At 55.4% G+C, this 24312-nt stretch overlaps 1 protein-coding gene across 2 annotated transcripts in view; it reads left to right on the top strand.

The window, feature by feature from the left end:
- Positions 1–24312, top strand: part of POR (cytochrome p450 oxidoreductase) — a 54786-nt gene that overhangs the window by 29322 nt on the left and 1152 nt on the right. For both annotated transcript variants that reach the window (XM_068968883.1, XM_068968882.1), the window contains exons 3-13: positions 12268–12316; positions 16290–16418; positions 17475–17624; positions 18053–18177; positions 18572–18661; positions 19009–19107; positions 20077–20193; positions 20297–20415; positions 23261–23442; positions 23559–23708; positions 24006–24276. In XM_068968883.1, coding sequence (XP_068824984.1) covers positions 12268–12316; positions 16290–16418; positions 17475–17624; positions 18053–18177; positions 18572–18661; positions 19009–19107; positions 20077–20193; positions 20297–20415; positions 23261–23442; positions 23559–23708; positions 24006–24276 — 1481 coding nt within the window. The remainder of the gene's footprint in view (positions 1–12267; positions 12317–16289; positions 16419–17474; positions 17625–18052; positions 18178–18571; positions 18662–19008; positions 19108–20076; positions 20194–20296; positions 20416–23260; positions 23443–23558; positions 23709–24005; positions 24277–24312) is intronic.

Below are 24312 nucleotides of genomic sequence, written 5' to 3'. Positions count from 1 at the left end.
CCTCACACCGGTCAAGGTCCTTTGACGCCTGTCTCACATTCAGGCGTCGCAGGAACCAGTCAGAGCAGAAGCCACCGTGCGCCAACAGGTAGCCTGATGCTCTGGCACACCAGGGCCTCAGCACAAGGCTCCCAGTTAACGTCTCACTCCAGGCCCCTGACCGGGCCTTTCGCAAACACACGGGCTTACCGAGGCACCGTCCTCAGGGCCAGGGCGCAAGGTTACCGGTCCTTTTGGGATTCCCTTGAATCCTTTTCATTGTTGACAAGGACAGAGTTGCAGTTTGATGCTACCTTAACATGCCTTATCACCTAACAGCTGCTCATTTCTCTTGTTATTTTATTTTTAAAATTTATTTATTTTAATTTGAGGATAATTTCCTTTCTCTTTTTAAATGAAGAGAGGAGCCTGGAGCTTAGAGATTGGTTGCGGTCAGGGGTTGGTGACAAAGTAAGAGAAAAGCTATTTTTTTCTCCTCTACCGTCAGTGCTCAGACTGAACGCTCCTTTGACCAAGCAGTTCTCCAGCTCTCTGGACCCCAGCTGGGTGTGACACTGTCTCCTGAAGTTAGCATCAGCTCCCCCAGGTTTCGGGCTCAGCCCCACAGGCCTGCCCCCTTCCCCCCTCAGACAGCCATCAACAAGTCCGGGTGCCAGCAACTACCTGGGTGAGGTTCCCATAACCCCGTGCTCGGGTTTGATTAATTTGCTAGAGGGGTTCACAGAACTCAGGAAAACATCTTTCTTACTAGATCACCCGCTTAGTGTGATTTATTTATTTATTTATTTTTTAGTGTGATTTAGTAAGAATCAAAGAAATAGCCAGATGGAAGAGAGGCATAGGGCAAGGTGTGGGGAAGGGGCCCGGGGCTCCCCTGCCCCTCTGGGCTGCCACCTGCCCAATCCCTCTGTGTTGTCAGCAGCTCCAGGACTGTCCAAACCCCATCCTTTTGGGTTTTTGTGGAGGTTTCGTTGTGCATGCATATTGATTAAATCATTGACCGTTGGGCATTAATGCAGCCTCCAGGCCCGCTCCCCTCCCCGGAGGTCACTCACCCTAAACGCAGGGACCCCGCCCTCACGGGGCTCTTGTGGGTGACGTCTGTGACATCCACTAGCTCCAGTCCTGCCACTTGGCAGCTGCTTAGGTGTTTGTGTCCCAAAGTGTTTCATACCGAGCACTGCGCTGGACGCCACAGGTATGCAAGGATGGCCTTTATGTTAAAGAAGCCAACAAGTCAGGACTTGGAAAGGTACTTTAAAAAATGTTTTCTGAAACACTTTCAGCTCAGCAGAGTCGGTGGCCTCATCGCTCATGATGGAGGGAGAGGTGAGCAGGTGGGAGACACAGGCTCTGGGGTCTCTACTGAGGCATACCCTCTTGGAGAGGTCAGAAGAGTGTGCTGCAGGAAGGGGGCCACATTCCAAGACTTCAGGGGCTTAGCCAGCAGAAGGCCAGAGCGGGGCAGGGAGGCTGGCAGGCGAGCGGAGGCCAGCCTGTACCCCTGGAACTGGACAGGTACATTCGTGGTGTGGCAAAGTATTCTTGGTGAAAAGGTATGGCACTCAAGATAAGAGGACCAGTGTCCCAGTCCCAGTTTAAAGGGGCCTTGCGCCTGCTCCTCTGTAAGATGCAGGCATGTCCCCACCCCTGCCCCCGAGGGAGGCTGTGCCATGGGAGAGCCTGGAGCCGCCGTTCTCGCGTTACCAGGGTCCCTGGGCTGGCTAGATGGACTCGCAACAGAAGTCCTAGGCTTTACAGAGTCACAGATTCGAATGGTTTCCTTTGCCAGAGTGCTGGGACTCTGTCTCCCTCTTCATAATCCTAAAATTTTCACCCTACATGTTTCAGTCCCCTCTCGTCCCTCATGGTTTCATGCGGAATACCTTGTGGCCAGGGTCCTGCATGTACACTGTAAGAGAAGCTGTCGTAGAGCAGTGGTTAGGGTCTGGGCCCTGATCCCACCCCACCCTGTATTTGTCTTGTGACATTTGCCCTCACTTAATCTTTTGAAGTTCATGTCTTCAATTATAAATCGGAGATAACAGTAGAACTGACCTCATAGGGCTGTAAAAATTTAACCAACACACTCCGTCATAGAGCTCTTTGCCCAGCTCCTGGTGCTTGACGAGCCCTCATCGTTAATACCATCTCCAGTCTTACAGGAACCTTCCAGAACACCATCATTACCCTGTTTGGCAGAGAAGGAAGCTGAGGTGTTAGCAATTGAGTGTGCCCGAGGTCACCTAACTTAGAAGCAGAGCTGTTTTGTTTTTTTTTTTTTTGAACCCAGATCTACAGACTCCACAGCCCCCAGTTTTCCCCGCTTTGCCAGGCTGCCTTCTGTCTCTTAAGACATGGGTAATATCCCAGTTTAAAGGTGAGAGAGCTGAGACTCAGAGAGGCCGCCTTGCTGATGCGCCCAGGCCACGAAGCTGGCTCCCGCTGCAAATCCCTCCATGCTGCCCCTGCTCTCTCGTGCTTCTGGTGAGCACAGGTGGTTCCAGCCACAGCTCGGCGCCTCCCTCACCGCCAGGCCCGTGGAGAGCCAGCGGTGTGGGGACTGTCCACAGCCCATGGCTGGATCCGGAGTCCTCACTGATTCCCAGTGGCTTCCAGTTGGTCTTTTAAGGCCTTTTCAGGCCTTCACCACCTGGGATAGTGAGTCCAGACCTTTGGGCATGGATGTTTTTTAAAAACCAAGCCAGTGGGAGTGGCTGTGTCTGATAGCAAGCACAGGATACATGTCCGCAACCCCCTGACCCCGGACTTCGGGGTGCAGGCGATCCCCAAGGAGCCCCCATGTCCACAGGTGAATCTCCGAGGTGTGCTGGCCTCGGGGGGGCCCTCACCACAAGGCTGGATTGGGCTTCAGAACCTCAGGAGCCCAGGGAGGGCTTCGAGGAAAGGTCAGTTCTAGAAGGCCTCCATGGTATTTTTCATAAGCTCTTTATTGAAATGCATAACATTCAGACACAAAAGTACACAGATCTTAAGCACATGGTTTGATCATTTTTCACAAAAGGGACATAATCAGGTAAGAAACTACCCCCACCAGTCTCCCCACCCCCAGGTCGCCCACTCTCCCGACTTCTCGTGACAAGTGTCATCTGTGTCCCAGGTTGTGTCGCGTTTGGCCGTTTTTCCTGAGGTTTGTCCACGTCACGTGTAGTGATAGTTCTCTCGTTATTATCGTTACATGGTGTTCAGTTGTGGAAGTAAACCATGATTTATTCACTCCCGTCATGAAGGCCCCTTAGATTGCTTCAAGCCTCGGGCATTGTTACCAGCGGTTCTGCAGGGAACGCCTGTACAAGTGGACGTGGTTCCTATGTGGACGTAGCTCTGTTGGGTGTGTAGTGGACGTGGAGGTGGGGTCAGAGGGAAGGCTCATGTGTGCCTCTGTTAGATGCGGCCAGTTTCCCAGCCTGCAAGCACCAGCTTCCAGCCCTGCCGCCGGCATGCAGGGGTTCAGTTGCTGCCCATCCTCACCAACACTTACTTTTATCAATTAAAACATTTTAGGCTTTCTAGGGAATTCCTTGGTGGTCCAGTTTTTAGGACCTGTTGCTTTCACTATCAGCGCTTGGGTTTGATCCCTGGTCAGCGAACTAAGGGGTTTCTGGCTTGGATTGTGAAGCATCTGCCTGCGATGTAGGAGACCTAGGTTTGATCCCTGGGTCAGGAAGGTCCCCTGGAGAAGGAAATGGCAACCTACTGCAGTATCCTTGCCTGGAGAATCCCGTGGACAGAGGAGCCTGGCGGCCTACAGTCCATGGGGTCACAAAGAGTCGGACACGACTTAGCAACCAAACCACCACCGCCACCACAGTGAACTGACTCCACAAGCTGCATAGTATGGGCAAAAACCAATTTTTAAATTAAAAATAAAATAAAATTTTAGCCATTCTAATGGGCATGTGGTGGCACCTGTTTTAATCACATGTTAGCAGTTTTTCACGCTTACTGGCCACTGAGATATCTTTTGTGAAGGTCATTCAAGACTTTGGCCATTTTTTTCTTGCCAGGTTACTGACCGTCTTCATTTGTCACGGTTCTTCATATATGCTAGATCTGAGTTCTTTGTTAGATATCTGCATATTGTCAGTATCTTTTTGTAGCTTGCCTTTTAACTCTCTTAATAGTATCTATCTTTTTGTGATCAGAAGTTCTTAAACTGGTCCAATTTGTGAACTTTTGGTTGGCCTTCACATTTATGGTTAATGTTCTGGAGTCCAGTTTAAGAAATCTTATCTTATGGTCATGGAGCTTATCTTTTGTATTTTCCTCTGAAAGCTTCATTCTTGTAGTTTTTATCTTAGATCTGCCATCCAGCTAAAATTGATTGGGTATCGGCCAATTGTCAGGGCCCTTTGAGATTCATTTTTTCCTTTACGGATACGCATGTATTCAGTTCAGCACCATTTATTACAATGAAAAAGGTCATTCTTTTCTCGCTGCACTAAAATGCCATCACTGTGGATATAAATCAGGGGACCAGAGAGATGGGGTTGACTTCTAGACTCCTTGTTCCGGTGACCTGTTTTCTGTCCTCTCCCCAGTACCACGCAGTTCTGTTTTCTGTGATTTTATTGTGACCGCTGACTTGGCATCTGGTAGTCCAAGTCCTCCAGCTTTGTTCTTTTAAGATTCTGGTGGCTTCTGGGGGTCTTTGGCATTTCCAAGTGACTTTTTTTTTTTTTTTACTTGGCCAAAGCTCAGCTTGTGGGATCTTAGTTCCCCAACCGGGGATCAGACCCGGACCCCAGCTATGAAAGCACGGGGTCCTAGCCACTGGACTTGCAGGGGCTCACCTCCATGTAACTTTCAGAGTCAGTCTGTCAGTGTCTGCCAGAACAAATGGAAAAAAACCTGCTGGGATTGGATGGAATCTCTCAATTAATTGGCATCTTCCAGTATTGAGCCTTGAGCCTTGTAATCCCGGAACATGGTTTTATCCCCCTAGGGAGGTGTTTTGAACAGTTTGCTGCTGCTGCTGCTGCTGCTAAGTCGCTTCAGTCGTGTCCAACTCTGTGCGACCCCATAGACGGCAGCACACCAGGCTCCTCTGTCCCTGGGATTCTCCAGGGAGGAATACTGGAGTGGGTTGCCATTTCCTTCTCCATTTCCTTTATTCTTTGAACAGTTTACAGTAGCAATTAAAGACTTGTCATAGAGAGCAGTTATAAGCAGCGCATCCTCACAGTAGTAATCCCTCTTTCATCTCCACTCCCTCTCACTCCTCCCCCTTCGCTCAGCTTGTACCTCTGGGCAGAGCGAGTGGGGCCAGGGCAACTCCCAATGGGGGGGACCCCAGGGTGGGGTCTGGAACTCAGGGGGCCCCTCTGTGCCCGCATACACTTTGCTTGCACATATAGTACAGCCCCCTTCCTATTGGATGGGAATTTGTTTCTTCCTCTTCCCATGGTGCAGAGATAATATCCTGTTCCTGTTCTGTCCTTTGTCTGGGTCTCCAGCCCAGCCCAGGGCCTGTCGGAGTGAAGATACTCAGAGAAAGGCCGTTGACTTAGTAAATGCTAAAATCTGCACGTGTGTCTGCCTCTCGAGCAAACTGGCTCACAGGCTAGGTGTGGCTTACGTTACTTTTTTTTTTTTTTAATTTACAACATTGAAAGCCCTAGCAGTTTCACTTAAAACTCACTTCTATATAGCCTTTTTTGAAAAAGGAAAAAAAAAAAAGCATCCCAGAGGACCTAGCCACGCTGTGAGCCCACCATGACCATGGCCAGCAGGGGCTGGGGCTGAGCAGGGCCGCCCGTGTCGAGGGGGTCCGCACGGCACCCTGCACCCCCAGCCAGCCCTGGCCGTGCTCCCCCTCAGCTCTGCTCACAGCCCTGGGAAGCCCTCAGCCCTGCAGCCTGCTCCTCTTGTGGTGCCTAAGAGTGCTCTCAGGAGAAACAAAGCTGCTTCTTACAGAACGTTGCAAGCAAACACCGAAGCATGGGGGGCACCCATGCCTCCGTCACCGTTTTAGCTCACTGCTCTGGGCCATTCCCCACTCTTGCCAGATTATCTTAAAGCTGGCGTATGATTTCATCATTAGTCCTGTAACTCATATGAATTATGAATAAAGAAATCACATGCTTTCATTGGAAATATCTCCTATGAAACCATACAGAAACCTGAACTAGGAGAATATTCCAGTTCTCTCACATTTGAGGACTTCCCCTTTCTAAACCCAACACACTGCCTCCCTCCCACTCCTTCAGGTCCACAATACGTGTCGGTATCATTGGATACTCGACCGGCGTTGTTCATAGTTCCTTGAGTGACCGAGCCATTTTTTTTAAACCTTTTTTTGTTTTAAAGATTCAGGATCTAAACCCATACATCTCAATTGATTACTCAATCTTCTCAGCCTCTCTTTTGGAGGGGTCAGGTCTACATGCAGTAAAATTCTCCTTTTTTAAAAAAAAAATATATTTCATTTATTTTATTTGGTTGCATTGAGTCTTAGTTACAGCATGTGGGATCTCATTCCCTGACCAGGGATTGGACCCAGGCCCCCTCTATTGGGAGCACAGAGTCTTAGCCACTGGACCACCTGGGAAATCCCCCAAATTCTCCTTTTTTAAAAAAATGACTTTGAATTGGAGGATAATTGTTTTGCAGTATCATGCCGGTTTCTGCCATGCACATTCCCCCTTTTGAAGTGCACAGTTTGATGAGTCCTGACAGGTGTGTGCAGTTGTGTAACCAGGGTTGTGGTCAAGATAACCAAGGACATTCCGCACCCCAGAAAGCAACCCCCACAGGTCCCGTCACAGTTGGCACTCCCCAGCCCCCACCCCTGGCAACGGTTGATCTTACTTCTGTCCCTGCACATTTGCCTTTTCTGGAAAGTCATGCTAATTGGGACTGTGGCCTCTTGTGCCTGGTTGCTTCCCCATCACACAATGACAGATCTCTCTCAGTCCGAAGGCTTCCTTCCACCCCTGTGACTCCCTCACAGCATTTTTTGTCAAAGAAACCAGATCATTTGTTTCCCCAGGTTTCCCACGGTCTAGATTTTACTGACTGCATCCCACTGGGGGTTGCTTCTGAAAAGCTACAAAGAAGCTCCTTTTCCTCCGTGACCTTTGTTTGACGGCTTGCTCTCAGCAGAAAGGCCAGGAAGACCAGGAGTCGAGGCCACCAACACCATCTCTAACCATTCCCTGTCTCCTGATTGCTGTCCTGCATGCTGGCTCTTTGCACACCCAGCTCAGGGCCACCCTTCCTAGACAGGGGTCCTTGGCTCTGACAATGGAAACGCAAACAGGTTTTACAAAGAGCCAAGCATGAGGAAAGGCTGTGGAGAGTGGACCGTGCCTGAAGCCGCCTGCATCCGTGGTGGACACGGCAAGGACTTGGGCTCAGGACGTTCACACCACCCCTGTACTCTGAGTCGGGGGTTTTCTGCTGCCACCTGACCATGAGGGACCGCTCCTGTCCCTTGTTGGGATTGGGGAGGTTTTGCCATTCTAGCCAGTGCCCCAAAGCTCAGACGTGACCTGTCTGGGAAAGCGATGCAGGGCCGAGTGTCAGTGGCCCTTCTGACCTCACTGGGTGTCCTCTGGGCTCTTGGTGCCGGTGGCTCCATCTCTGGGGGCCAGGGGCCAGGGCATAGGGACACGGGATCCTCAGGGCCTCACGTGTAGGTGGGACGCATGACGGTGGTACAGCAGACAAGGCTCAGACGGCGCCACTGGGGGGATGTCAGGAGGGAGGTGCCCCCGAGGCTGAGTAGGAAGCTGGGAGAAGGCCGCGTGTGCTGGCGCCGGGACCAGAACAGGGCCTGCTCTGGGGAAGGTGCATCCTGGCAGGGCCTGGGTGTAAGTCACCAAGGGAGTCGGGGGTCATGAAGGGAGCCGAGATAGGAGAGCTGAGGCTGGGGAGGGACCCGCAGGGCCTTGGGGTTTTTGTCTGACCCTCGTGGGAAGCTGAGGGGAGGGCTCGTGTCAGGGCAGCCCCGAGAGCCACGGTTTGCATCTGGTCCCGGGACACAGATTGGAGGACGGTCATCAGGAGGCGTCCTGCTGACCAGGGCCCATGGTGTCCACCAGGGGAACAGCACTCCCCCCAAGGCTCAGAGTACCCTCAGTGACAGGGAGGAATCCCTGGGAAGGGCAGTGAAGTGTTCATGGGGACTGCTGTGTCCTGTGTCCCGACCGACGAGGCGACCAGGGAGATGCAGCCTTGCTCTGCTGGGGGTGGGGTGGGGAGCAGACCCTCAGCCTGCCCTGGTGGGGAGTGGGAGGGTGCCTCTGGGCTTTCCTGGGCCTGAAGTTACTGCCTCAGCCCCAAGCTTCACTCCCCTCCAGAGTCAAATTGGGCAGAATCCTTTCCACCTTCCCGGTGGGGGTGGGCAGGGCAATTACCTGAAACAGAAAAGGAAGTGGACAGGAGCACTCTGTAAGCAGGGGTCCTCCCCTTTCTTGCCTCTGACCCCTGGCCTCCCACACTGCTGCATGCTCCCACCTGCCTCGCCGCTTTCTGCCCACGGCAGTTCCCACTCTGGGCCCGGGCAGTGGAGAAAGCTGCTGTTTCCTGTTCAAGCTCCAGGGAGCCACTTTGTTTTCACCCCCGGCAGCTTTTCCCAGCCACGATCTTTCTGCCACGAGGCTCCGGTGGGTCTGCCCCCTTCCACCACCTGCTCTGCCACCATCGGTGTCACCCAGCTCTTGGCCCTTCTCCCGGCCTGCCGCCCTGGGGCCTGGAGAACTTGTCGCCACCCACAAGGCTCTGAAAGGGAGCCACTTGAAAGCAGCTGCCCCACGTGTTGCCTGGAGCAAGGGAAAGTCTCAGAAGAAGTCAGTTCTGCTTTGCTGAAAATTAAGTTTCACAAACCCTTCTGAGCGTGGCCTAGGACTGGAAACAGAATGAATCACGCCAGCCCTTGTGGTTTGTCTCGGTCCAAGTGACTCAGTGTTCTTGTCTACCCTCCCTCGGGCCGATCCAGTCCCCCCCAACACCCCCGCTGTACTTGACCTCAGAAACCAGAGGCACTTCTGCTCCCAGTTTGGGGGTGGGGAGCCTAATTGGAACCGTTTGTACTCTGGAGCCGTGTGGTCTCAGCTCCACGCCTGGGCCAGCCGCGGCCTCTCCTGATGGCTGTTTACTTGGGTGCCTTCAAAGGGGGGCTCCCAACGTGGAACCATGTCAGCCCACCCTGCTGGGCATCCCCCAGACTGCAGTGAGGGGCCAAGATGCGCCTCTACCCCAGGCGACTGGACCCAGCGTCGTAGGCTCTGTCGCCCACAGTTCTTTTGTAGGGAGGGAGATGGGAGCCAGATCTAATTTAACAGGATCCCAGGGCGGCCGGCAGCAGGCTCCTTTATGGGGATGCAGCCCTGCCATAGCAACCTGCCCCACCGCCTCCCAGGGTCCAGAAGAGCTTTGTTCAGCCTGCACGACTTCATTTTATTTTTTCCTTAAAGTGGAAAAGGGGGAGGCTGTGGGGAGAAAGGGCTCTGCTATAAACAGTTACCAAGGAGACCCCAGCCACAGCTGGGGAGGTTGCCTCCTTCCCTCGGTCCATACAGGAGGAGGAGGGGTGTGTGCCAAACGCAGGGGCTCATGGGAGGCTCCAGCCGGGAGTCCCGGTTCCTCCCCACTGGGCCCGCCAGATGCGGCCGCTCTCCCAGGCTCCGGGGTCAGGCAGGCAGGGGCTCGGCGGGGCTCCCGAGAGGACAGAGCGTCCGGGAGGATGTGCGGTGTCCACGGGCCAGGCTGCCCGCCTCCATCGCCGGCAGAGAATGGACGGAGCCCGACCTGCTAGCTGCTGTTCCCCCACACGCGTCCAGGGGCGCAGCATTCTGCCTGGCCCTCACGGTCCAGAGCAGCTGGGCATGAGAAGCCATGGGGTGCACCTACTCAGCTCACCAGGACGAGCCCATCCCGAGGTCAGTTCCAGACAGCATCCGGGGAGACGGTGTGGAAGCCCGCGGGCACCCCCACTGGGGTGTGGAGGGAACTTGCTCCTGGACAGGGACGTCTGGAGGCACGAGGAGGGCACAGCCTCGAGGGCAGCCCCTGGGGGCTCGCCAGGGCACGGCCACCCTGGCGCCTGTGGTCCTGGTTTGCAGGCTGCATGTCTCTGCTTCTGAAGAAAGGGGTTTAGACCAGAAACCAGGAGGGCCGCAGTCGCCCTGCCCACCCCTCGCCCTGTAAAAGATCGGGTTCCGAGTGCAAATCCCAGTGCTGAGTGGTCAGGAGTGGGGAAGCCAGGCGAGGGCACCCAGGTGTGGCCCTACTCAGGGCCTGGCAGCCGGGCATCAGCAGTGGGAGCGTGAGGAGCCTGCCCTGTGTCGGGCAGTGACTGGAGGCACAGACGGAGTCTCCCCCTCCTCCTCGGGTTTCCCGTCCCCCTCGTGGCTCTGTGGGTATAATCTTTCCCCGGAGGCTGAAGCTAAGGACAGTGCTGGGCTTCAGAAGTGCACGCCTTTCTCAGGGGTACCCTGTTCCTGGGGGTGGGGGGCCTTAGCACTTCGTGCCTTCCCTCTGACACCCCCAGCCAGACCTGCGTAGAGGGCCCCCTCTCCCCTTCCTGCCAGCCTGGAACACCCCCTCCATGCAGTTGGATAGGGAGCCCCCCCTCCCTGGCCCTCCTCCCCAGAGCTCATCCCCTCCGGCTGCCTGGGCCTCATCCAGGAGCCCCCCAGCTGCCGCAGCTTTCCCTCACAGGAGCCGTTTCCTCCCTGAGACTAGAGCCTAGTCTCTGGGCACAGTGCCTGCTCCTTCTGGAGCCTGTGGCCTGCAGACGCCCCATCAATTTGGTCTTCTCACACCTCACCCTGCTGAAATCACAGAGCCACCCAAATACTTTCCCCTTCCCTTTTTATGCCTAAGAGTTAGATGAGTTCCCAGTGTGGAGCACCCCATCAGGGCAGATGCAGAGTTTTCAATCAAGGAGTCCGAGGCCTCAAGAGGCCTGACTTATCCGGTCAGGGTCCCATTTAGTAGAAGAAGTAGGCTTTGACCCTGAACCTCTCTACTCCTGAGGTGTGGCCCCTCCTCTTCCTCCTTGATTTTCCGAGCCTGGTGACAGGCCCTGGGAAGGTAGGGGCTGCCTCATGTAGTCTCATGCCCGCCCCTCCTTGGCTGGCCTGCATCACCTGGAGGTGGAGGACAGGCAGCTGGGTGCTCAGTGGGTGGTGGGCGTGCCCCAGTCCCTGTCTTCAGTGAGGACTCAAGTGCACTTGGCTGAAGCTTGTATGGAAGCCTCTGTCCTTTGAAAGAGGAGAGCTTTTCCACTGATGTCAGACCCTCAGGTGGGTGGGGGAGCCTCCAAAGGCCTCTGAGGCCACCTCAGCCAACCTCCTCCTGGGCAAGAACTCAGGACAGACCATCCCAGAAGCTGATAAGGCTTCATGTGCCAAGTGTGATCATGCTCATGCTGATGACAAAGAGATACACAGGCAGCTCCCCGCCGTTGTGACATCCAGCCCTCAGGTTGAGCAAGAACACGCTGAAGGAAGTGTTTGGACGGAGGCGTGAAGACACATTGAAGATGGTAACAGACAGCCTCATGTCAGTGGCAGGGAAGGTGCTCTGGAGAGGAGTTTAGGCCTCGTGTTTTTGGGATAAGCAGGAGTCCGTGGGTTAAAGGAAGGGCGCTCTAGGCCAAGGCGGCAGTGGGTCCAAGGGCAGGGAGGAACTAGGAGATGCCCAGCTGGTCATTGTGGCCAGTCATCTAGACGGTGGAGGAGGGTGGATTCTGAATCAGAGGGCCCCATTTCTTAAGAATGGCTTCTCTGGTGTGGGTCTCTCCCAGGGTATGTCTTCAGCTATCCTGATGTCCAGACACAAGGCGGTGGAGTTGACAGGATCCTAGGGGCTGTCATGGAGGGGTGGCCTCGGGAGGGGCTGGCAGTCAAGGCCAGGGCAGATCCTGAAGGGGTCTGTGCACCTCTGGCCTGTGGGTCACGGGAGCCATGGGAGGTCTTAGAGTGCAGCAGTGGCCTGGTTGGAATCTTATGTGGGAGACTCCTGGTTGCCTTGAGAGGTGGAAATTGGAGGTGAGACAAAGCCATGGGGACCGTGGGCTGGTAAGGGCCCAGGGAGTGAACTTGACCTTTCATTCTCATGCTCTCCTGTACCCAGCGGGTCAGCCCTGGTCCCGCGAGGTGTTGGATTTGGGTTTACCAGGTCCGGGAGCCTGGGCCCTGCCTCTTCCCAGCCCCGGCACCAGACTGGAGGCGGCTAATGGCGTGGGCACCATGGTGTCTCCCGTGCCCGTGCCCATCAGACACTTTTATATTTCAGGACCTCCTCTGTCAAAGACAGAAGCTTTGTGGAGAAGATGAAGAAGACGGTGAGTTCTCTCTCTCTGCTCGGCCCTGGTGGGTGGGCGGGGATGGCCAGCAGAAGGCCAGCTTTGCTGGACGGGAGGAGAGAGGGCGGGTAGGAGCGGACTCCACTCCCATGTGTGTACATTCCAGTCTAACCAGGCTTGAGGCTGCTCTGCCGTTGCCGGGACAGTTTACTTTGCTTGTTGACTGTTTACTTCTTGAACAAAGCAAACTGTAGGAACAGACCCTCCCTCTGTCTCAGACGCCGCCCGTCTCCTTCCTCCCAGACCAGGCTGTGTCCGCGAGCCTGTCCACCTCACAGGGCTGTGGTCCTAACGCAGCTACAGTTCTCTCTCTTTGTTTTTGTTTATTTAAGTATCGAGTTTTATGACATGGCACTTCATTCATGTGGTTAGATCCAAAACACAAACTATTCAGGTGGAAAGCTCCTTTCCTGTCCCTGTCACCCATCACCGTTCTTAGAACTTCTTTCTGTGCGTGTAATGAAAACAAATAAACTTTTTTTTTTTTACTTTATAAACACAAAAAGTGGCATATTGCACACACTGCTATGGACCTTTTTTTTTTTTTCTCACTTAATAATAATGTCTTGGAGATTGCCTCAGAGCAATTCAGAGATACCTCCCTCATCCTTTATTATAATTGCATAATGATTCCACTCGTGGCCACAAGTACTGTAATTTGCTTTAACACTGCCTTGTTGATGGGCGTTTGGAATGTTGCTTATCTTTAGCTCTTCTTTTGTGGCTTCCCTTGTGGCTCAGCTGGTAAAGAATCCGCATGCAATGCGGGAGACCTGGGTTCGGTCCCTGGATTGGGAAGATCCCCTGGAGAAGGGAAAGGCTACCCTCTCCAGTATTCTGGCCTGGAGAATTCCATGGACGGTATAGTCCATGGGGTCACCAAGAGTCGGACACGACAGAATGACTTTCGTTTAGCTCTTTCAGAGAGAGCCACTGTGACCACGTAGATCAGTTTGCATACTTGCAAATACAGTACAGTACCAAATGTGGAATTGTTGAGTCAAAAGGTACATGTGTTTGTGGTAGAAGCTGCCAAATTGCACCCCACCCCACAGGGTTCACACCAGGGCAGTCACTAGCAGGGTGTGAGAAAATCTATTCCTTCACAGCTTTGCCAACAGTCTACTATCAGAGTTTGGGATTTTACCCATTTTCGAGGTTAAAAAAAAGATTTAATCTCTGTAGTTCTAATTTGCATTTTTTTCTATGAATGAATTAAAGCAAATTCTCATGTTATGGGATGGCTTTTCTTTTTTCTTTTTTAATAGATTCTCTGTTCAGCTCTTTTGCCCACTTTTCTGTTGGGATTGATCTTTCTCAAGAAATTCCTTAAAATTATTAGGGAAGTTAACCCCTTGTCTGTGATATGACTTAAAAATATTTTCCCCAGTTGATAGTTTGTGTGTTACTCAGCTTATTGTGTGTTTGTTTTGCCATGTAAAAATTCCATAGTCCGTTTTACTTTTCTTTCTTTGACTACTGGACTTTGAGTCATCATGTAAAAGGCTTCCCCACTCTAAAGAGATAAAGCAATTCTTCCATGTTTTCTCTTGTATCTTTATGATTTCTGTTTTCATATTTAAAATTCAGTCTGTAGGGAATTTATCCTGGTGTAAGATGTAAGGTTTGGGTCCAACACGTTTTTACTCAGCTGTCTATATTCCATGTAATAAAGTCCATCTTTTCCCCATTAGTTTGGTCATAAATGTAATTCTCATTGGTTTTTGAGTCTATTTCTACATTTTCCTATTCTGATACTTTGATCCAGCTGTCTGTGTATAAACAATATCATACTGTTTAATTATTATAACTTGTTTTAATATCTGTAGCACTAAGCACTTCCTCCCTCTCCCCATCACTCTTATTTTTCACTTTTCCTAGCTTTTACTTCATGTGTATTCACTTATTTTGGATTGCAGTTTTACTGGGATTTAATTCATATCTCATATAGTTCTCCAATTTAAAGCTTACACACCAGTGATTTTTTAGTGTATTCTCAGTTGCACAAGCCATCACCACAACCAGTTTTAGAACATTTGCATCTTACCCAAAAGAAACACTGTGTTCTTAGTCGTCACTCCCGTCCCCAACCCCGAGCCCCCGGCGGCTACGCATCTGCTCGCCTCTGTGGAGTTGCCTGTGCCAGACGTTCCGTGTGTGGAAGCACACAGCGCGTGGCCTTTCGCGGCCTCTCCCTGAGCATCGTGTCTGCAGGGTTTGTCCGTGCTGTAGTAAGTGCGAGCACTTCTTCCCTTTCTGCTGCCAGATGATGTTCCAGCAACGGGTTCATACTTTTCTACAAGATTTTTAGGATCATGTTGTTGATGAAAAAAAAGAGCTGTACCAGTTTTTGTCAGGATCGTGTTATTTCTGTCCAGGATGGAGGACCGGCACCCTGCACGTTGAGCCTCTCTGTGCAGAATCGGAGGGTCTTTCCACTCGGCTGGGCCCTTTGTCACTCAGTTTTTGTTATTGTTGTTGTTTAGTCGCTAAGTCATACCTGACTCTTCTGCAACCCCATGGACTGCGACCCACCAGGCTGTCTGTCCATGGGATTTCCCAGGCAGGAATACTGGGGTGGGTAGACATTCCCTTCTCCGGGGATCCTCCTGACCCAGGGATCACACCAGAGCCTCCTGCAGCTTCTGCCTTGGCAGGCAGAGTCTTTCCCACTGAGCCACCTGGGAAGCCCCTTGTCACTCAGTGGCTTCTTACATGGTTCTTGTTTGGCTTATTTCTAGGTTCTTTATGTATTTTGATGCTACCATAACTATTGTTTTATATCATGTTGACTTTCCTTTCCTTGATATCATAAGCATCATTTTAAAATACCTTTTGAAATGATTTGTAAGAAAATTCAGGAAATGAACGAGGTATGAGAACACTGCACAGCAGTTGTGACCCCTGCGTTTTACTTTCGTCACCTGCAGCTGTCAGTCAGGGCTTGAGCCAGACCAGAGACCCCTCTAGGCAGTTTGGGCACTGGAAGGCCTGCTGCTGAGGTCTGCAGAAAGGGGCCCACCGGAAGGTGGCCTGTGCCTTGCTTCCACATTCCGGGTCCTGCAGAGCGCATCCCGTTGGCTGGACCAGTCTGCTGCGTCCCTGAGTGCAGGGAGTCTGGGGGATGGAGTGGGGGCTTTTCCAGAGCTGCTGCGGAGGGTGCTGTGGGAGGAGGGCAGTCAGAGCCTGTGGGCCAGTCTAGATGGGGTACCTCCCCCCACTGTCTAGGTTTTTATAAAGCATTTGTGATTACTTCTGCAAACACCCAGGAAAACTCACCCATATTTCCCACTTAGAGACTCCTGGTATATTTCATGCCGTTCTTTTTTCCTTTCTACCTGAATGTGTATAAACTGTGCACACACATGTCGGGTGGATATGTAACAACTGGATTATGCTAAAACTCTGCACACACACACATCGGGTGGATATGTAACAACTGGATTATGCTAAAACTGTGCACATACATACACACGTCGGGTGGATATGTAACAACTGGATTATGCTAAAACTGTGCACATACATACACACGTTGGGTGGATATGTAACTGGATTATGCTAAAACTGTGCACACACACACATCGGGTGGATATGTAACAACTGGATTATGCTATATGTAGTCTTTGGTCACTTCACGTTTTTTTGTTGTTTTTTACTGAACGTCCTTTCTGCTGTTTTCAAGCGTCATTTAAAGATCTGTGACTTTGAGCAGCTGTGTGTGTTGGATTACCTTGGTGGCTTCGGCTCAAGCCGGCTGGGTGGCCTGTGACCCCACCCGCTGCAGTGGCTGTGGCAGTGAGATGTTGGCCCAAGGGTGGCTTAGAAAGGACCTGAAGGAGGAAAGAAAGAGGGTGCCCTTAGGGACCCGCCTGCCCCTGTGGTCACGTTGAGTCTCCAGTGAAGCCTGTGGCTCTTGGCCCCTCACTGACCCCGTGTGTCCGGCCATCTCTAGGGCAGGAACATCATCGTGTTCTATGGCTCCCAGACGGGGACTGCTGAGGAGTTTGCCAACCGCCTGTCCAAGGACGCCCACCGCTATGGGATGCGGGGCATGGCAGCTGACCCCGAGGAATATGATCTGGTGAGTGCCCGCCGCGCTCCGGCCCCTTCCTCCCGCGCAGTGCGGTCCAGAGTGTTAAGGCAGGCGCGTCGGGATCGTGGAGACAGGAGGGCAGAGTTAGGCAAAGGGACAGGCGGGATTGGGTACCTCTTGTCATTTGTCCCAGCAGCCAGGCAGCCTCCAGACATAAAGAGCCCCTGGCCCAGGTGTGTCCAGGTGCGCTGCCTGCGGCTCTCCATGCTGCAGGCTCCACAAGCGCTGGGCAGGTGCCCACAGAGGGGACCTGGGCACCTCGTGGATTGGGTATGGCTTAAAAAATGACAGGGTCTCAGCAGGTCAGGAGAGGAACCGTCTCTCGTGTTCCCTCAACCCCCATCTCCTGGACTGCAGTGTCAGGGGGGCCGGACTCAGGAGCCGGGGGTGTGTCTGGACTCTAACCCCGCTCGCCCGACTGCCTAGGGGACCTGGCCCAGCCCCGCACTGGGGGCCTCATCTACAGGGAGGGGATGAGGGTGTTGGACGAGCCATCTCTGGCAACCCTGCAGCTCACCTTTGCTCGGAGGCTGTAAACTCGTGTGTCTGGGCTTGGGGAGGGCAGGCTCATTGCCAGTCATCACGTGGGCTCCAACGTGATGAATGAACTTCCTGAGAAGCCTTGTCTTCTGAGTGCCAGCTGCTTCCCACCTGTGCCCCTCCTTCACCCAAACCAAACCAGCCCCCGCCTACTCCACACACACGCCCCCTTCGGTCTTGGGGATGGCACCACTATCCCTCTGTCTTAGGACCTGGGTATTGAGTTGGCAGACAGTTGGTTAGGAATCACATTAGCTCAGGCTCCCCGGGACTCTGTAGGGTGCTGAGGTGCCCCAGAGGTGGCAGCGTGTCCCACGTGCCCACTCCTGGGCTGGAACCCCGCTGCTGCTGTCCACACCCAGGCCCTCGCCGTGCTCTTCTGTGCCTGCTGTCCGTTCGCTCTTGAGAAGCACTCCGTTCCCCTGAGCCCAGGACTCGCCTGTCTGCACTTGGGGGCCGGCTCAGTCACGGTCACTTGGCCTGGCCCTGCCTTTGTCCCCCCAGGCCGACCTGAGCAGCCTACCAGAGATTGAGAAAGCTCTGGCCGTGTTCTGTATGGCTACCTACGGTGAGGGGGACCCCACCGACAACGCCCAGGACTTCTACGACTGGCTCCAGGAGACAGATGTGGACCTCTCTGGGGTCAAGTATGCGGTGAGTCACCTGTGTGGGCTCGTGCGACCTCCAGAAGCTCGTGTCCAAGAGGACACCTCCAGTTCTCACCTTGATCTGCAGAGCCTGGGCCTGGCAGGGAGCTTGTAGGCGGGAATCCCAGGAAGGGCTCACGTGATGACCCCTCTTCTGCCCAACCCGGCACTAAGAGCCCCCTTCCCGTGTCCCAGCCCCACCGTGCCCAGGGGCATTAGCTTCTAGAGACAAAAGGCAAGAAAGGAGGAGTGGGCTGACCAAGATTCGGCTGGGCAAGGGATCGGGTGGGGTGAACACCCTGCAGCTGCCAGGGTCCAGGCCAAGGTGGCCACGGAGGAGCCTGAGCTGTGGGTCCATGAAACAAAGCTGGTCCGGGACCTCCCCGTACGAGGTGTCTGGCCGGACCCGCTGACCCTGGCCCCTCATCCACACAGGTGTTTGCCCTTGGGAACAAGACCTACGAGCACTTCAACGCCATGGGCAAGTACGTGGACAAGCGGCTGGAACAGCTCGGGGCCCAGCGAATCTTTGATCTGGGGCTGGGCGACGATGACGGGAAGTGAGTCCCCCACCCTGAGCCCCACCCTCAACCCCCACCCAGGCTGTCAAGTGTCAGGAGCCACAGATTCAGGCTGGCCGGGGCCCAGGAGGGCAGGGCAGAGCCATAGTGTCCGCGCACCCCTGTGACCTGCCCCACCATGGGGAGGGAAGGCCAGTCCCCCATCACCAGGCCCTCCTTCTTTGCTTGTCCACACCCTTCCAGCTCACCCAGCTGACAGGGCTTCCCGTGGTTACCGCAGACCCTCTGGACACTTCCTGCTGCCCTGGGTTACATCACTGGGTGGGCTGGTGTGAAATGAACCTTCGAGCTTGCGGGGGAGCCAGGGGACAGAGAGTCCAGGCCTGGCCTGGCAGCCCCATCTGGCCCCGGGCTCATCCCCTCCGGTCCACAGCCTGGAGGAGGACTTCATCACGTGGCGAGAACAGTTCTGGCCGGCTGTGTGCGAGCACTTCGGGGTGGAAGCCACCGGAGAGGAGTCCAGGTGAGTGCGTGCAGCTGGTGCCGTGGGTGGGGAACCAGCCTGGTGGGCGCAGTGGGGCTGGGGGAAGCTCAGTCAGGGTGTGGAAAGGGCCCAGGCCCAGGCACTTGGGCTGTGCCCGCACGCGAGGGTCAGAGTGGGCTTCCAGGCCTCCTCGGGCCTGCTGGCCCAGCTGCCCCACCTCTCCTACCTGCCCCGCACTCACACATCTCCTTCCTTGTGGGTCATGCCTGGCCCCGCGTCCCCCAGGCATGCCCCATGGTCTCACAGCCTCACTCCCTCCTGGGGACCCTCCCCTAGCCTCCTGGCCCTCCCAGCCCTCAGCCTCACTCTGGGTCTCCCCGCTCCAGCATTCGCCAGTACGAACTCATGGTCCACACGGACATGGACATGGCCAAGGTGTACACGGGCGAGATGGGCCGCCTGAAGAGCTATGAGAACCAGAAACCGTGAGTCAAGAGCGTGGCTGGGGCCCAGACGGCTGGCCGTCCCGTGTGTCTCCACGAGGCCTTTCCTCCCAGGCCCCATCCCGTGGTCTTCCTCATTCCCTCCATCGGGAAGGGGCCTGGCTGGGGCCACCCACATGCCCATTTCTGCCCCAGAGGAGGGCACGAGGCCTGGAGCAGAGAGACGGGAGGCTGCTCCGAGCCCAGGGCCCTGGGGACCCCTCCCCTCTTGGTGGTCCTTTGGTCCAGAGCGTGGCCTCGGGGAGACTGGCACTTGCTCAGTTTGTACTTCATTTGCCTGTTAAATATCCGGGGGTGGGGGATGCCCACCACTTCCTGGACCAAGATGTAGCGAGTTCAGCTCTGGGTCTAGGCTGAACCTTGACCAAAGGGCTCGCTTCCTTCAAATCTGCCTCCATATCTGGACCTTTTTGTCTGAAGTGTTCCTCTCTGGGGCCCCTCACTTGCACCTGGCCCCACCCAGACACCTCCTTGAGCTGCCCAGGAAGGTCCTCCTTGACCCTCCAGCAGCCCCACTCTAGGCAGCCCCTGCAATTGCAGCCAACAGCCCATTTCAGTGACTTCCCAGTGGGAAAGCCTGTCCCATGCAGCCCTGGGCAGTCACTCAGGACCCAGGCCCTTCCTCCGTCTTATGGAACCACCTTCTTGGGCCAGGCCCTCTTTGTGCTCTGCCCACCAGTGGGTACCGGGTGTGGAGGGCCCCCAGGTTTCAGACCAGCCTCAGTTTCTGTCTGTAGACAGGGACACTGATAACCCAGCTCTGCCCCCTTGCAGGTGCCAGGAGCACTACCTGGGCGGGGGCTGGGAAAGCCCTTTACCTCACTGGAGAGGTTTTCTCATGACCCAGGAGGCCAGCTTTGAGGTTCCCCGTGTTCTGTGTGGTCGGGAGGGTCCTTGTGGGTGTGGAGATTCAGAGGCCTGGCCAGTCACTGCACTGCTCTCCCCACCCAGCCCCTTCGACGCCAAGAACCCGTTTCTGGCTGTCGTCACCACCAACCGGAAGCTGAACCAGGGAACCGAGCGACACCTCATGCACCTGGAATTAGACATCTCGGACTCCAAAATCAGGTACCAGCTGCCGCCACGCCCCTCCCCAAAGCTTTCGCCCAGGCCTCCTGTTCCCACACAGAGCTGCCCTCCACCCTTCCCCTGAGCCTCGCATCACCCCCAGGTATGAGTCTGGGGACCATGTGGCTGTTTATCCGGCTAATGACTCTGCCCTGGTGAACCAGCTTGGCGAGATCCTGGGTGCTGACCTGGACGTCATCATGTCCCTGAACAACCTTGATGGTGAGTCCTGGGTCCCAGGCCTCCCCTCTACCTGGGCCTGAGGGCGCTGGTGGGAATGGGTCCCCTGGCAAGGCCCAGAGGTTGAGTTTCTGCTTAGACCTAAAGCCTGGTATCCTGGAAGCCCTCATACCCACGACCTGAGGGGCAAGTTGCGGAGCAAACCAGGAGGCAGGGGGAGAAGGCAGCTGTAGGGTCTGGCAGGTTCCCTTCTGGGGCTCCCTATCCCCTCACTGCCATACCCCCTTGAGGGAATGGGGGCCCGAAGACAGAGCCAGGCCCAGCTGCCCACGCAGCCCCATGTCCTATGGGGAAGAGAGCCACAGCCAGCCACCGCAGGCCCCTCCAGCTCCAGGGTCTCCTCACCTGTGCACAGGGATTCCGAGGCAACAATCCTGACAGCCTCTAGGTCCACTGAGGGTGCTCAGCCTGCACCCCTGCCCTGAGCCTCTGACTGTGACCCCCCAGCGCCCCACACTGTCCACCGACCTGGGGCCCACCTCAGCCTGGCCCTGTCCCACTCGCCCACCCGTGTCCTCGGTGACCCGAGCCTGGGCTGCTCCTCCTCACCTCTCAAGGCTCCAGAGTCAACCTTGAGAGGACAGGAAAGGGGGCTGGTCTGCACTGGAATTGCTCGTGCTGGCAGGGGACCTGCTGGCCTGTGGGCCACGGACTGGTCTTCCTCCCACTGCGGGGGGCGGGGGAGGCCTTGTGCCGTCTGAAGCAGCGTCTTTCTGGGGGTGAGGGTGTTGTCGGTGCTCACTCTCTCCCAGGAGTGCCTGAGCCCCTGTGGTGGGGGCCCTTCTCTGCCAAGGGCTGCTGTGAGAGAGGGCTGCAGAGGCTCAGAAGGCGAGGCAGAAGTGGGACTTCAGAAGGCGTGCCCACACCTGCCTGTGGTGCGAGGCCTGAGCCCCCGTTTCTGAGGGTGCCTGGGCGCGGGGAACACCTGCTGCTTGATGTGGGCGCTGGGTACACAACGGCGTTCAGTTCGCGAAAATCCATCAAGCTCTGCTTGTGTGACTTGTACACCGTATGTAGGTCATGCTTCAGTAAGGAGTTCAACCCTTCCCCCAAAGCTAGGCCCACAGCCCTCAAGGCTGATCCGTCCTGGGCCAAGGCCCTCTCCTCTCTGGGTGGCTTGGCAGCCTTGTGCTTCTCTGGGGCTCGTTGGTGCACAGGAGTCAACACCCCTGCGGTCGTGCCTCTAGGAGGTGGAGTCACTCCTGGGTCCAGCCCTCCTCTGGCCTGGCCGTGGGTTGGTTAGTTAGTTCAATCACTCAGTCGTGTCCGACTCTTTGCGACCCCATGAATCGCAGCACGCCAGGCCTCCCTGTCCATCACCATCACCCAGAGTTCACTCAAACTCACGTCCATCGAGTCGGTGATGCCATCCAGCCATCTCATCCTCTGTCGTCCCCTTTTCCTCCTGCCCCCAATCCCTCCCAGCATCAGAGTCTTTTCCAATGAGTCAACTCCTCGCATGAGGTAGCCAAAGTACTGGAGTTTCAGCTTTAGCATCATTCCTTCCAAAGAAAATGCAGGGCTGATCTCCTTTAGAATGGACTGGTTGGATCTCCTTGCAGGCCAAGGGACTCTCAAGAGTCTTCTCCAACACCATAGTTCAAAAGCATCCATTCTTTGGCGCTCAGCTTTCTTCACAGTCCAACTCTCACATCCATACATGACCACTGGAAAAACCATAGCCTTCACTAGATGGACCTTTGTTGGCAAAGTAATGTCTCTGCTTTTGAATATGCTATCTAGGTTGATCGTAACTTTCCTTCCAAGGAGTAAGCATCTTTTAATTTCATGGCTGCAGTCACCATCTGCAGTGATTTTGGAGCCTGAAACAATAAAGTCTGACACTGTTTCCACTGTTTCCCCATCTATTTCCCATGAAGTGATGGGACCAGATGCCATGATCTTCATTTGGTTTTAAGCCAGCTTTTTCACTCTCCTGTTTCACTTTCATCAAGAGGCTTTTTAGTTCCTTTTCACTTTCTGCCATAAGGGTGGTGTCATCTGCATATCTGAGATTATTGATATTTCTCCCAGCAATCTTGATTCCAGCTTGTGCTTCTTCCAGCCCAGCATTTCTCATGATGTACTCTGCATAGAAGTTAAATAAGCAGGGTGACAATATACAGCCTTGACGTACTCCTTTTCCTATTTGGAACCAGTCTTTTGTTCCATGTCCAGTTCTAACTGTTGCTTCCTGGCCTGCATACAGGTTTCTCAAGAGGCAGGTGAGGTGGTCTGGTATTCCCATCTCTTCCAGAATTTTCCACAGTTGATCGTGATCCACACAGTCAAAGGTTGGCTGTGGGTAGGTGTCAGTAAAGCCGGCCTGTTGACTATGGCAGTGGAAGCCCGCTTGGCAAGGGCTGGTGGAGCGACTTGAGTGTACAAGATGCCGCCCCAAAAGCTTGGCATGTGGGCGCCCCATGCACCAACCTCTGCTTGCGTCCAAGAATAAAAAGGGGGCTGTCATCACAGCTGAAGGCCCAGTATTGGCATCTCACCGTCAGAGCCTGGAGCCCCCACGGTGGACCAGGTTCAGCCCACAGGCAGGCAGGCCCCACCAGGGGGCTCCCCCTCAGCCACCCTCTCTGAGCAGTGACTGTCCTGGATAGGGACAGTGACAGGCCGCCCCCAGCAGTGTCCTGCTTCTGATGAGACTGCCTGTCTAGTAGCCAGGCGCCTCAGGCCTTGCCCCAAAGCCAAGGAAGACCCCGAGAGAGCTGGCTCTGCTTTCTGCCCACCAAGACTTGGCCCACCCCTTCCCTGTGGCACCCCACCCACCCTGGGGTGGCCCCTTATCCCTCACCCTGCTGCCCTCTCCTTGCAGAGGAGTCCAACAAGAAGCACCCCTTCCCCTGCCCCACCTCCTACCGCACGGCCCTCACCTACTACCTGGACATCACCAACCCGCCACGCACCAACGTGCTCTACGAGCTGGCCCAGTACGCCTCGGAGCCCGCCGAGCAGGAGCAGCTGCGCAAGATGGCCTCCTCATCGGGCGAGGGCAAGGTGGGCCTGCCCCCGGCGCCCCAACACCTGGAGCGCCAGCCCCCCAAGCCTGGCCATTCCCCGAGCTGCCTGGGCCCCTGGGCCGCTCGCCGTCTCACCCACGTCTGTGTCCCCAGGAGCTGTACCTGAGGTGGGTGCTGGAGGCTCGGCGGCACATCCTGGCCATCCTGCAGGACTACCCATCCCTGCGGCCCCCCATCGACCACCTGTGTGAGCTGCTGCCTCGTCTCCAGGCCCGCTACTACTCCATCGCCTCGTCCTCCAAGGTGGGGGCTCCGGGCCCAGCCCCATAGAGAAGACAGTGTTGGCTCCGCAGAGAGCCCCGGGTCCCTGGGCCGCAGCCCCAGCTCTGCCCCACGTCCGCGGGCACTTTGCTCAAGACTCCTGGGCTGTGTATCCAGAAGGCTGGACCGTAAGATCGCACCCTGCCCTCCGGCCCTGGTGCCAAGAGCCAGTCAGGCCGGCTGCCAGGAAGGGGCTATGAGCAGGGACCCCGTGATGGGGTGGGTGGCAGGAGGGAAGGGGCCCCGGGCACCGCCACGCTCACCCCTGCACACCCCCAGGTCCACCCCAACTCCGTGCACATCTGTGCCGTGGCCGTGGAGTACGAAACCAAGACGGGCCGCATCAACAAGGGCGTGGCCACCAGCTGGCTGCGGGCCAAGGAGCCGGCCGGGGAGAACGGCGGCCGGGCCCTGGTGCCCATGTACGTGCGCAAGTCCCAATTCCGCCTGCCCTTCAAGGCCACCACGCCCGTCGTCATGGTGGGCCCCGGCACCGGGGTCGCCCCCTTCATAGGCTTCATCCAGGAGCGGGCCTGGCTAAGGCAGCAGGGTGAGTGTGCGGCCCAGGGGGGCTCCGGGCAGGGGC

Source organism: Capricornis sumatraensis, chromosome 3 (assembly GCF_032405125.1).
Source record: "Capricornis sumatraensis isolate serow.1 chromosome 3, serow.2, whole genome shotgun sequence".
Taxonomy (NCBI): domain Eukaryota; kingdom Metazoa; phylum Chordata; class Mammalia; order Artiodactyla; family Bovidae; genus Capricornis; species Capricornis sumatraensis.
This window is presented reverse-complemented; position numbering and strand designations above follow the sequence as displayed.